This window comes from Mus musculus, chromosome 4, assembly GCF_000001635.26.
Source record: "Mus musculus strain C57BL/6J chromosome 4, GRCm38.p6 C57BL/6J".
Taxonomy (NCBI): Eukaryota; Metazoa; Chordata; class Mammalia; order Rodentia; family Muridae; genus Mus; species Mus musculus.
In genome coordinates this window covers 18,896,037-18,908,883 of record NC_000070.6, presented here as the reverse complement: position 1 = coordinate 18,908,883, position 12,847 = coordinate 18,896,037, and the positions used below count along the sequence as shown (strand labels likewise).

General features: G+C 34.2%; 1 protein-coding gene across 1 annotated transcript in view; it reads left to right on the top strand.

Moving 5' to 3' along the window:
* Positions 1–12,847, top strand: part of Cnbd1 (cyclic nucleotide binding domain containing 1) — a 354,571-nt gene that overhangs the window by 213,667 nt on the left and 128,057 nt on the right. Inside the window, exon 5 of the mRNA NM_001371269.1 lies at positions 1,743–1,888. Within this exon, the coding sequence (NP_001358198.1) occupies positions 1,743–1,888 (146 nt within the window). The remainder of the gene's footprint in view (positions 1–1,742; positions 1,889–12,847) is intronic.

Genomic DNA, 12,847 nt, shown 5'->3' with positions numbered 1-12,847 from the left:
GAGAGATAGAAACTAGGTCCTCATGCTTGGCAGAAAGCACCTTTATCTTCTGAGCTGTCTCACTGAATTCAATGATATATATCTTCTCCTTTGGATATTATACCATTAGAATCCTGATATAGTAATTATGTCTTACTGTATCTTAGAGGTACATTTAAAATCATATTTATTTAGTACAGATCCAGTTTTCTAAAAATAGTTTCTCAGAGTGACTATTAGCTATTGCTTTTGAATGTTTTGGATATGTTACAATAGAAAAAAAACCCAATTTTGATCACCATTCAAGATACACATATATAAAGATATAAGGCCAAAAGCACATGCATTAATTACTTTTCTGTCGCTGTAATAATGGACCATGATCAAGACAACTTATAAATAGAATATATTATTGAATTTATGTGTCCAGATTTGAAGAGTTCATGATGGTAGAGTGAAGCATCTTGGAAGGAAACGCTGAGAGCTCACACCAGAAGAGGGAGGATTATTCAGCACACTTGGTGATACTAGGGGACTTTTGAAACCTCAAATCTGCTCTCAGTGTCTCACCTTCAGACCACACCTTCTAATCCTTCCTAAAACAGATACTCACTAGGGACCAAGTATTGAAATATATGAGCCTATTAGATCCATTTTTATCCAAAATACTATAGCACATGAAGTCTATAGTGAAATTATTATTGAAAAAACTACTCATGTGGTATGTGCACCCTAAGTTCCTTTTCTGGGTCTAAGCTAATTTTTTGTATTGGCCTTAAAATTACTTGAAAATACAGAATTTTTCTGTAGTTGTATACCCAGTAGTTATGTTATTCCTTTCAGAAATTAGTGTAACATGAACTTCATACCTCTATTGTAGTGTTGTTCTTACTCACTAGTATATTTAATAAGAAATAAATAATTTAATAACAATCTAAGGCCAGATGTGTCTGCATATGCCCTTAAACTTAGTGATTAAGATGTTGAAATAGGATGCCTATGGTTTACCTGTCACTCTGAGCTACATGGGATTCTGTCTTTATATGAACACATAATTCCATTCATGATATATGAGAACAATATATTTAATTTAAAATTACACACACACACACACACACACACACACACACACATATTCACTTATAAATGGTTAAGAGTTAAATTACAACTTCATTTTACCCAACTTTAATAATACACAAATACTATTAAATGATACAGTCTTTAATTGTGATTAAGTTTCTACTGAAGTTTAAAGCATCATTGCATATCTTACTATTGGAGAGATAGTGAATGTTGAAACTATTTTTAGAAGCCAACTATCTAAATAAGTGCCATTTAAAATGTGTATCCAAGATGCAGCAATAAATAATTATATTGGAAAACTAGTGATATAATATCCAAAGCATAAAATATGCATCATTGGGGTAAGATACTATTAAGGATCAAGTATAGAATGTAGAAATTAAAACATCTTTAGTTAATATCTAAACAGTCTTTCTTTATTGCTAATAAATAATAGAGTCTTTAATTGTAATTAAGTTTCTATTGAAGTTTAAGGCATCATGGTGTATCTTATTCTTGGAAACAGAATAGATGTTAAATATTTCTTAAAAATCTAAATGAGATTTTAACATGGTTCTTTTGAACAAATTCTAAATGAAAATAAAATAAGAAATTGGAAAATTTAAATCTGCCAATACATTATCTTGTTTTTCTTTTTGCTATAATCACTGAATTTATAATCTCTTTCATATTTTTCTAAGGCCAGTTTATAGAACAACACATGAGCATAACATGGTGTGGAAGATTTTGCAGAGTATTCCAGAGTTAACCTCTCAATTTAGCAATGAGGATCTGAAAATCCTGAGTAAGAAAGTGATATCTGAAACCTGGATCAAAGGTAGCACAGGTACGTGACTAACATAGGACATCTGGCAGAATGGAATGCATATATGTATGTCAACTTTGTGATTGTTAAGTGCTTATAAATGTACTTGGCGTGCTAAAATATTTGAGCTTTTCAAACTTTAGTAAGATTTATAGCATATTGTTTTAGTTAGGGTTTCTATTGCTGTAAAGAGACACCATGACCACAGCATATCTTATAAAGGAAAACATTTAATTTGGGCTGCCTTACATTTCAGAGGTTTAATCCCTTGTCATCCTGGTGGTAAATATGGTGGTATGCAGGCAGACATGGTGCTAGAGAAGAAGCTGAGGGTTCTACATCTTGATCCATAGGCAGCAGAATGAAACTATCATACTAGGCCTACCTTGAGTTTATGATACCTCAAAACCTACCTCCATGGTGAAACATTTTCTCCAATAAGGGCACATCCACTTCAACGTGGTCACACATTCTAATAATGCCACTCCCTATAGGCCAAGCATTAAAACACATGAGTCTATGTGAGTCATTCCTATTCAGGATAATACATCTATATTTGTGTACTTGCTATTGGAATAAGTATCCAAATTACTCTACTGCCCCTTGAAACACAATGGGCTTAATTCCCTAGACTTATGGTTCATCAGATCTTGAATAGAGACTAAAGTATATTTATAATCATTTCTTGATTATACAAACACACAGTACAAATTTATTAGCAATCCACAGCAGTCTTTCACAGTTGGTTAAAATGCTTGTCTACCTAATTGTAAATATGACTCTAGATATTGGGAAAGCACTCATTAGACATAATATTCATCTTTGGTCTCTCTACCAAGGATGTAGGAGTTACTTCAATATAAATGCATGCATCTGAACCTTTTAAGGGAAGGAAATCAAGACTTTTTGTGTCTGTCAAGAAATTCATTTTTTATTCCTTACAGAAATAAAATGATATCATTGTTTGCAGGTGTGGATCCCCAAGGCATAAACATATTACACAGAGGAATTCTGCTTGCAAATGAATTTTAAACACACTTCAGCCTTCTGAACTTGCCCTCTGTATTTGCTACTGTTTGTGGAAAGCAGTTAATCAGGAGGCTGACATTTAAAATGAAATTGAAATCTTGGAGACTCATGATTTTTGAAAGATTTACCTAACTTGAGGATTTTTCCTCAATGGTTTTCTCTCTTAATTGGCTCCATGTAATTAGTGTCTAGTGGCAGAAAATAAATCAAAGGAGTTTGCCGTGATTAAAATCATTTTAAGGCACAGGGAGAGGGTGCAAATGCTCACTGCTGCTTGAATATTAGATCAGATACTAATTAAAATTTCTTTATACTATAAAATTATATTTCGAATGATAACAATTTATGGTACAACATAAGTGTCCTTCTATAAAAGATTGACAGCCTTCAGTTCATGGACTTGTAGGTACTGACTGAAAAGAATATCTTGCCCCAGCCCTCGGCCCCTTGGGATGGTCATTGGGGGTAGGTGGTAAGATGACATGGAACCAAAGACACCGACTCTGGTAGTCAGACCAGAAGCAGAAGTAGACTCTTTTTGCAGAATTGGGGAGTGCCACAGCTGTTGCACATGTGTGAGCCATTACTAAGCACCAGTCAGGGTATGCTGACTCATTCTGCCTATAAAAATGTTCTTGTATTTGCATGCATATGTGTGTGTCTCTGTTCAGAAACACGCATGCATGTGCGTGCTTGTACACACGCTCACACACAAACACACACACACACATTTACAAAAGGTAGTAAATAAAAGTACAACAGTACAAGCTTACAATTATCTATAAAAAGTCTAAATGTATGAAAATACACATATATATATATTTAAAAATGTAAGTGGATCTAGAATGACATTTTGAATTTACATACATTAATTTTTTTCTTAGTGGGGAAATGTACAACTGGGGCCTAATATGGTTTGGGCATGGTTTGAATGTTTCAAAACAATCTACTGTGATCGAAGCCTTTGCCTATCTGTGGCCTAATAAACAGTGTTGCGAGGTAGTAGAACCTTTGGGAGGTGGGTCCTAGAAGGATATTCTTTTAAGTGATTTTGCTATAATATATGTGTTATTTATTTAGTTCTTGTAGGGGATTGTGATAGTAGTAAGCATGGCTGTGTTAACACTGTCCTTTCTTTGGTCCTGTTAGATATTTGGTTGATACAGTATATCTTCACAATATGGCTTTACCATCAGCTCAACAATTGGGATATGTGATCTTTGGTTCATACCTACCAATCATGGCCTAAATGTACCCTTTCCCACTACAAAGTCAAATAGCTCAGGCTTTTATTGAAATAATGAAAGCTAATATAAGATCAGTAAAGGCAAATAATTTTCTATTTCTTCTACATGTATGGATGGGCTAATTCATACAATAATTTTAGAGTCATACATACTTTAATCAGATTTATATTTTTCAAGGAAGTTCTACAATTAAAAATACAAAAAAACATTTGATTCTGATGGCATATTAACACTTGTCCATAATTATTAATAAAATACCAAGTCTTACAGGATCATAAGAAATACAGGATTTCATCTTGCATCTTCTAGTTCTTTAAAAATTTATATGTCTCTGTTTTTCTTCACCTACCCATATTCAGATCCCTTGGAATTTTTTAGACATGTAGCTCTAGCTGCTCAGATGTTTCTCTATCAAAGTGTCAGCTCATTAGGTTCACAAACTTTGAAGTTCTCTTTGTTCATCCACCTTAAGAAAAAAGCCTAGTTAGGTGTCTGCTTCTCTCCATTTGCTTTATTCGCCTGTGTGCTTTCCTCTGTCTGCTGTGATTTAAAGTGCTCCCTCATGCAGACCCTTGTCCCCAGGCTGCTGACTTTCAATCTGCCACAGAAACTCATTTCTCTAGTGCAACTCTGCACAGCTGTTTGTACCTTCTGTTTTTTGTTTTTTGTTTTTTTTTTTTCCTTTTTAAATGGCCATTAGTTCTTTTGAACAGCATTATTTAAAGAAGTTTCCTGAATAATTGCATCATCTAATAGCCTCTTATACAAACAAAACATGAAACAAGGAAACAGTACTAGAACATAATTAAATCAAGCATATATATGTTTCTAAGTAATTATGGAACTAACCATGTTATATTATTATTTACTATAAAATTAACATAACTTAAGATGGCTTATATTAACTGTACCAAATTACTGAAAATAAGAGATGGAGGAGATGTTCGTCAGTACAAATTGTGAATCAGGTGTTGCTCTGTAGTCTTTCTCCAGACAAGAGATGATGTTAGCTCATGATGCAACACAGACAGAATGATAGAGAATCAATTGACAGTCAATCTGGGGATTTTCTGCATTCTGCAGTGTACTGTGTTGTAAGGCTGTCATACATAGCAGACTATGTGTGTTTCATGCATTTTTTTATTTCATTTATTTTTAATTTGTGTAACCTTATCTTTGTTCTTATGCTTGGAATAAAATTTATACAGTGACAACTAAAGAAGAGAAGAAAAATGTACTTCTACATGGTTTCTTTTTTGTTTTGTTTCTGTTTTATTTTGTTTTGTTTTGTCTTTTCGAGACAGGGATTCTCTGTGTAGCCCTGGCTGTCCTGGAACTCATTCTGTAGACCAGGCTGGCCTCGAGCTCAGAAATCCACCTGCCTCTGCCTACCAAGTGCTGGGATTAAAGATGTGTATTACCACTGCTTTAAGTTCTTAAAGAACACTGTATATGTATCCAAGATCATATAGTAAATCCCTCTTCACCACAGTTTGAATTAACGAATAAAATATTTTACTGACAAATCAATAATCATCACATATCAATACATATAAAATAAATAAGCAAATGTTTTTGAATGATGAGGTTCGCACATTCTAAAAAACAGACTTGTGCATTTAAAGCTGTTTTATATATTTACCCAAAATGGATAAATGATAAATTGTTATACATCTAATATTCATAGATACATATTTATAAATACATCTAAAATTTATAGATATAAATGTAAAACTATTTTAAATGTAATTAAATGAAAATATTCCTCAAGCTAAATGATTAGTGTCCCAATAACTACAATCAGATGAAAATACTGAAAGTCAGAAATGCTTCTGTACCAGGTAACTCACATATAGCAAGCTCTAACTGTAGAGTTTTGACACTAGCCTTCGGAATCCCAGGACCGCTTGTGATCTGTGACTTGCTGTACAATCTGTAGATAGCACCATATGACATTTTACAAGCTTCAGAAAAGATTGATTTTGAAACACTAAGGCCAGTTTTTACCTGAACTTTTCCAGTACGTCAAAAAGGATGATGCATAGTCACAGGTTATGTGTATTGCTATGAAATGATAAATCCTTAACTCTTCATTTAATCTTTTCTCTCTGTACCAAGCTTAGATGGAAAGATAAGGCCTAAATATTGCAATCTTTGCAATTTTTTTTAACATAATTTTTCTTAAGGGCAGTTTTAACCAGTCACTTCAAAACAGGGATGATTTAGTTAGGAAGTCCTTTCATGAAGATCAATCTCTCAAGATTGCTGAAACCTGCTTTCCTGCTTTATTCTGTGACTTCTGTCCCTCTGTTCTAGTAAAGTCTATCCCAAAAGCTTTTCTGTTTCCCTTTTCTTGATGAAAGTGTTCATTCTTCCTCTGCCCAGTGATTCAGCTCCAATAGACATGGTTCTGAGTCTTCTATTCCATGGCCCTGACCTTACTCATATTGGTGGCTGCTTTGGGTTCTCTCTTTCCTAGCACACCTGTCCAAGAACTTGGAAAACTTCTTACAAGCAAACTGCTTGCCTTTTACTAGACATAGACATAGATCTTTTTCTATGAACCATTTCACACATGAAATCTTAAAAACATGGAAATTTAAGCTACTTTTTTCCCCTAAAGTAATTGAGTTCATTCTTTCCTCCCTCCCTCCCTTCTTACCTTTCTTTTTCCCTCCTTCTCTCCTTCCCTCCCTTTCCTTCCTTCTTCCCTCCCTCCCTTCCTTTCTCCCTTCCTTTCTTCCTCCCTCCTTCCCCCTCCCTCCCTTCCTTTCTCCCTTCCTTTCTTCCTCCCTCCTTCCCACACTCTCTTCCTTACTCCCTTCCTTCCTTTATACGTCCCTTCCTTCCTTCCTTCCTTCCTCCCTCCCTCCCTCCCTCGCTCCCTCCCTCCCTCCCTCCCTCCCTCCCTCCCTCCCTTCCTTCCTTCCTTCCTTCCTTCCTTCCTTCCTTCCTTCCTTCCTTCCTTCCTTCCTTTTCTTCCCTTGTTCTCATAGACTAGTTCAATCCTCCATGTATTTCTTCTCATCAACTCCTCACAGGTCTCCCCTTATTATTGCATCAGGGGGCACATTTGTCTGCTATGTCTATAGTTTAAAATTAAGAATCTAGTAAGACCATCAATGTTATTTGTTTCCCCACAACCTGCATTACAACCTTTGGCACAACGAGTGCTGGCCACCCTGAGAAAGCTTCCTGAACAGTTTAAAATTGATTTCTCTATTCAGGGTGCGTGGTATCAGTAATAGTGTCATACTATTTAAGAGTACTATAACTAAGAGCAATAACTGCTTATTTCAGGTACCTCTGGGGCTTCTCAGGGAGTGGTGGTGTCACTTATGTATGGAGACTCCACTAAATCTCCTTGTTAATTTTTAAATGATATATTGAAGTCAGCTTAATAACTAGTGTATTTCTCTCATACTCCCAGTAGTGACTTTTACATTTGCTTGGAGTTATCTATCTATTTATGACTTACTTCTAAAATCCAAAATGAAAAAAAGAACAGTCTGGATTTTTATGTTTCTTGATTTTCAATGCTCTTTAAAATTTTGATTATTAATATTTGTTGCAATAGCACATACATATGATATCAAGGATTTATTCTTAATTTGAAATTATTGTTTATTTAAAATATAAACATTTTTATTTCTAAGGCTTAAAATATGATTGTGGAGTATTTGAAAGATAGTTACCATTTCAATTGCTTCTAACAAGTATTCTTAACATTCTTTGAATTAGATAACTTAAAATACTTTTTCTTATACCTATGTTTAAAAATGCCTGAGTTTTGTTTCCTATACTTGACTGATGATGAGATAATTTCATCTCGCTCATATCTGTGTTTTGGTTATAGTTTTCCTGTATTGTATTATATTGTATTGTATTGTATTGTATTGTATTGTATTGTATTGTATTGTATTGTATTGTAGGAAACACTTCCAAATAAAATCCTCTACATTTCCAAGTCTATTCCAAATGCCATCTTTTTCAATAAGACAGTTTAGATGATTTACACCAGATATAACATTTTTATCTTGTCATATAGTTTCTACTTCTTTTAGAGCACTGAGGTTTGGATGCTTCATCTAATTATAATACATTTAGTGGCTTCTATTAAATATTTGTTTTTTATTTTTGTCCTGAGAATAGACTATCTCAGTGGTAACAGGCTATTTTAGTGTATTGGACAATTTTTCCCACCCTCACACTTCAAAGTACACATTATTTGTAGATTGTTTTACTCAAATTATAGATATATAATAAGAAATCTTATTATACTTGTGCTAGGTAACTTCTGCTTGCATGAAATAAGAAAGAATATATTAACTTTATGCTCAGTGTATTCATCTCCAAAGATGCCTAACATAGTAACAGCTATGAAGAAACTATCCATTGTTTTCATTCTATTTTCCGTGGAATCATGTAGTATTTCTAAAGTAGCTTTTATGAATCAATATTTCAGAATCTTTCTAAACACACACACATACATAGAGACATGGTTTAGTTTTTACTGAGCTTATATATAAGAAGATATAAAGAAAGTAGATATTCAAACACCATTTGAACATTTGAACATTTCAACAGCAGACAACATTCTAAGTGAAATAAAGGGTCTTTGTACCCAAAACAGTAAATACTCTGGTGTTTCTTCAGATCATTTCAATCTTCTACCTTTTATGAAAGTGTGATTTAGCCTTCCAAGAAATGCGTGCTAAATACCCCAAATGATCAAAGCTGTGTGCTCAGGGCTTTTAATCTTTGATGAGAATGAGGTATTTAGGTAGAGTATAAAGTATTCCATGACACAAGTGCTGTGAGGAAACTTGCCTGTGAGGGGCATTAGTTATTTGGAATAAAGCTGGCCAGGATCAGGGAAGTCTTTCCTGATCAATAGATGACACTTAAATTCAGTTTATAGGTCAAAGGAGTATTAGCCAGTTGACAGTATGACCTTATTCATCCAAACTGTTTGGAACATTATGTTCAATTTGGAATGGGTGATCTTAAAGACCTGGGCATCAAAGAAAGGGAGACACTGAGTAATTAACAAACATTTGCTTTAATCAACCTTTGTGTTTGGCTTTTAACCTTTGAAAAAGTCAATAATAAAATGATTAATTAAAATTCCCTTCAGTTTTAAAATTCCTTTAAATGCCTCTTGTTCCCCTTATATAAGTAGTTAAAAGAGTTCTCTGTTTTAAATATGAAATTATGCAATCATACATTTTTACAAATTTTAAAATATTTCCTTGGAATTTTTTTTGTAATGTAACTTACCTATATAATACTTTTTATAAAAATTAGTTCTAATTGGGTAGGTTTCATGAACTTTCTAGTGTCTAGTATTCTATATTTTATGCCTCTGAAATCAGTATTTCTATAATATTGTCTGAGTTTTCTATGGTACTTAAAACTCTTTTACTTGAATATATGAACAAACATTTTTGAAACATGTTTTGAAACATGCTTTTTAAAACTTAAAAGTAGCCGGGGGTAGTGATGCATACCTTTAATCCCAGCACTGGGGAGGCAAAGGCAGGCAGATTTCTGAGTTCGAGGCCAGCCTGGTCTACAGAGTGAGTTCCAGAACAGCCAGGGCTACACAGAGAAACCCTGTCTCGAAAAACCTAAAAACAAAACAAAACAAAACAAAAACCTTAAAATTAAACATAGTATAATATATACTCCTACTCTCTATATACACTCATTATATACATATTATTTATATATAGTCATAATATATATTTTATATATAATCACTAGTGATATGGGTATATGTACATATACCCATTATATATGTTCATTACATATCCATATACTATTTCTATCTATCTATCTATCTATCTATCTATCTATCTATCTATCTATCTATCTATCTATCTATCTATCTATCTGTCTGTCTTCATAGCTACATAGATTACACTAACCAAGATGGGAATTTGAAGTCTTGCTGTGTTGAAAACTGTCTGTACTAATATCAGGGTCTGGACTTAGAGACAATATTTCCTTTCTCACTGTCTTCAGTTTTATTGTTTATAGAATAAGAGCAAGCATAATACCTGACCCAAAATATCAATAAAGATAAAAATAGTGATCACATACAATATATTTTAAACGGCCTATAATATAGCAATGCACTTAAAACAAGGGTTATCAATTATTTGCTTTAATGAATGGACCCTCATTGTCCCTTTAACAGTTTTTCACTCATTATATTAACATGTTGTCTTAATATTAAAGGCATATTTTAAAACACCATCTCTTGTAATTACAAATGCAGCACATATATGTTTCTATGCACCTCTGTATCTATCTATACATTTATCTATCTACACACATACACATTATCTTCTAACAATAATGTATACATTGCATCTAGATTACATCCACATCTGGATAATCATTTGTTTTACTCATACAGTAATTTGAAGCTTATAGTCCAACTTAATTCAAACTTTTTGATAAGTGTAATTTGTGGTTATGACATATGTTCTTGTCTAAATATTTTTCCATGGTCCTGTAAATCTTCCAGTTTGAGTCCTTCATGGCATTATTTTAAACAGAGATTCAACTAAACAGAGAATATATATAAAAGTTACTGTCTCTCAGCAAAGCCTACAGGACAGGAATGCTTTCTTTAGAAGAACAATGAAGTAACCCTTATCTACTAGTGAAAATGTTTTATGTGGAGCATGCTGCTTATGTTTGTGGCTCCTAGTGTGACAGCTGTGTACGCATTAGCACATGTACAACAACTGATGATGTACCATGAACTGTAAGAGAGATTACTGTGAAGGAGATTTTATTATAATGATGTTAATTTTTACAATAGGAATCCACACATAACAACGTGATAATTCTTTTTATCAGATCTGACTTATCTAAATATGGACTTGAAAACCATTGCATTTGAATGTTACATTTCTGAGAGTTATATATAGCTCTCCTTTTATAAAATAACCTTCTTTAAATATAGTTGCTTAAATTTGATTACTTCTGTGTTTGCCAGGCCCCGGCATAGCCTCACAAGAGACAGTTTTATCAGGGTCCTTTCAGCAAAATTGTCCTGGTGTATACAATGCTGTCAATGTTTGGAGGCTGATTATGGGATGGATCCCTGGATATGGTAGTCTCTAGATGGTCCATCCTTTTGTCTCAGTTCCAAACTTTGTCTCTGTAACTCCTTCCATGGGTGTTTTGTTCCCAATTCTAGGAAGGAGCAAAGTGTCCACACTCTGGTCTTCGTTCTTGAGTTACTGGGGCCTGGCAAACACATAAGTGGATGCTCACAGTTATCTATTGGATGGATCAAAGGGCCCCTAATGGAGGAGCTAGAGAAAGTACCCAAGGAGCTAAAGGGGTCTGCAACCCTATAGGTGGAACAACAATATGAACTAACCAGTACCTCCCAGAGCTCGTGTCTCTAGCTGCATATGTAGCAGAAGATGGCCTAGTTGGCCATCTTTGGGAAGAGAGGCCCCTTGGTCTTACAAACTTTATATGCCTCAGTACAGGGGAACGCCAGGGCCAAGAAGTAGGAGTGGGTGGGTAGGGGAGGGGGGGGCCTGGGGGACTTTTGGGATAGCATTTGAAATGTAAATGAAGAAAATACCTAATTAAAAAAATAAACCATAAAAACAAAAACAACAACCCCCAAAATTTGATTACTTATATATGGCTTATATTCCCCACAACAATGCAGCTATGTATATTAGTAATACATAAACCAATCATACTTAGAGCCAAGGAAAATACTGGCAATATCCATACAGACACAGAATTCAGCTTCTATAATAAAGAATTAAAGGGCATTGTTCAGACAAACTATTTATCTTACTTTATAACAAGACACCTTGCAGGGGGGACCACTTAGAAAATGTCAGGATTAAAAAATAATTAAAAAAATAAAAATAAAAAATAACATAAAATAAACAAACAAAAAAACAAGTAACAAAAAAACACGCCGGGCAGTGGTGGCGCACGCCTTTAATCCCAGCACTTGAGAGGCAGAGGCAGGTAAATTTCTGAGTTCGAGGCCAGCCTGGTCTACAGAGTGAGTTGCAGTACAGCCAGGGCTACACAGAGAAACCCTGTCTCGAAAAACCAAAAAAAAAAAAAAAAAAAGAGAGAGAGAGAGAGAGAGAGAGAGAGAGAAATGTCAGGATTATTTAATTGTTCTATATTTTTATTTTAGTTTCAAGATATTTTTCTTAGTTCCAGCATCATATGCTGGTTCTCAGAAGCCAGAGGAATGGATGGGAATACTTGGAAATAGTCTCCTAATCTTTTACTAATCAGATGGTATTGTGTAAACACACATGTTAAGAGAATTGTGAAGTAGTACTTTTAATATTGCTTGTATGGCATCCAATAAAATTGAAGGTTTCTTGGCCAAGGGTCGGGGGAAGATAATTCACCCTGAGAAAGAAAGTAGTGATGTGCATCAGAATCTACACTGGACATACCCTTCCTACAACTGTTAATGTGAACAATGCCTGCTTAATCTGACCAAAGCTCCAACAAAGATGTGATGTCTTCTGATTTACTTTGCTCCTGTCTCCATCCTATATGGTCATAGGTCACCTAATTATTTTTATTTCAGTTATCTCACTACACAGATTGTTTAGTGTCTGATAATGTACCACCCACAATGCAATTCATTTTAATCATAGACATCCATGCAAAACTAATGTTTGCTTAT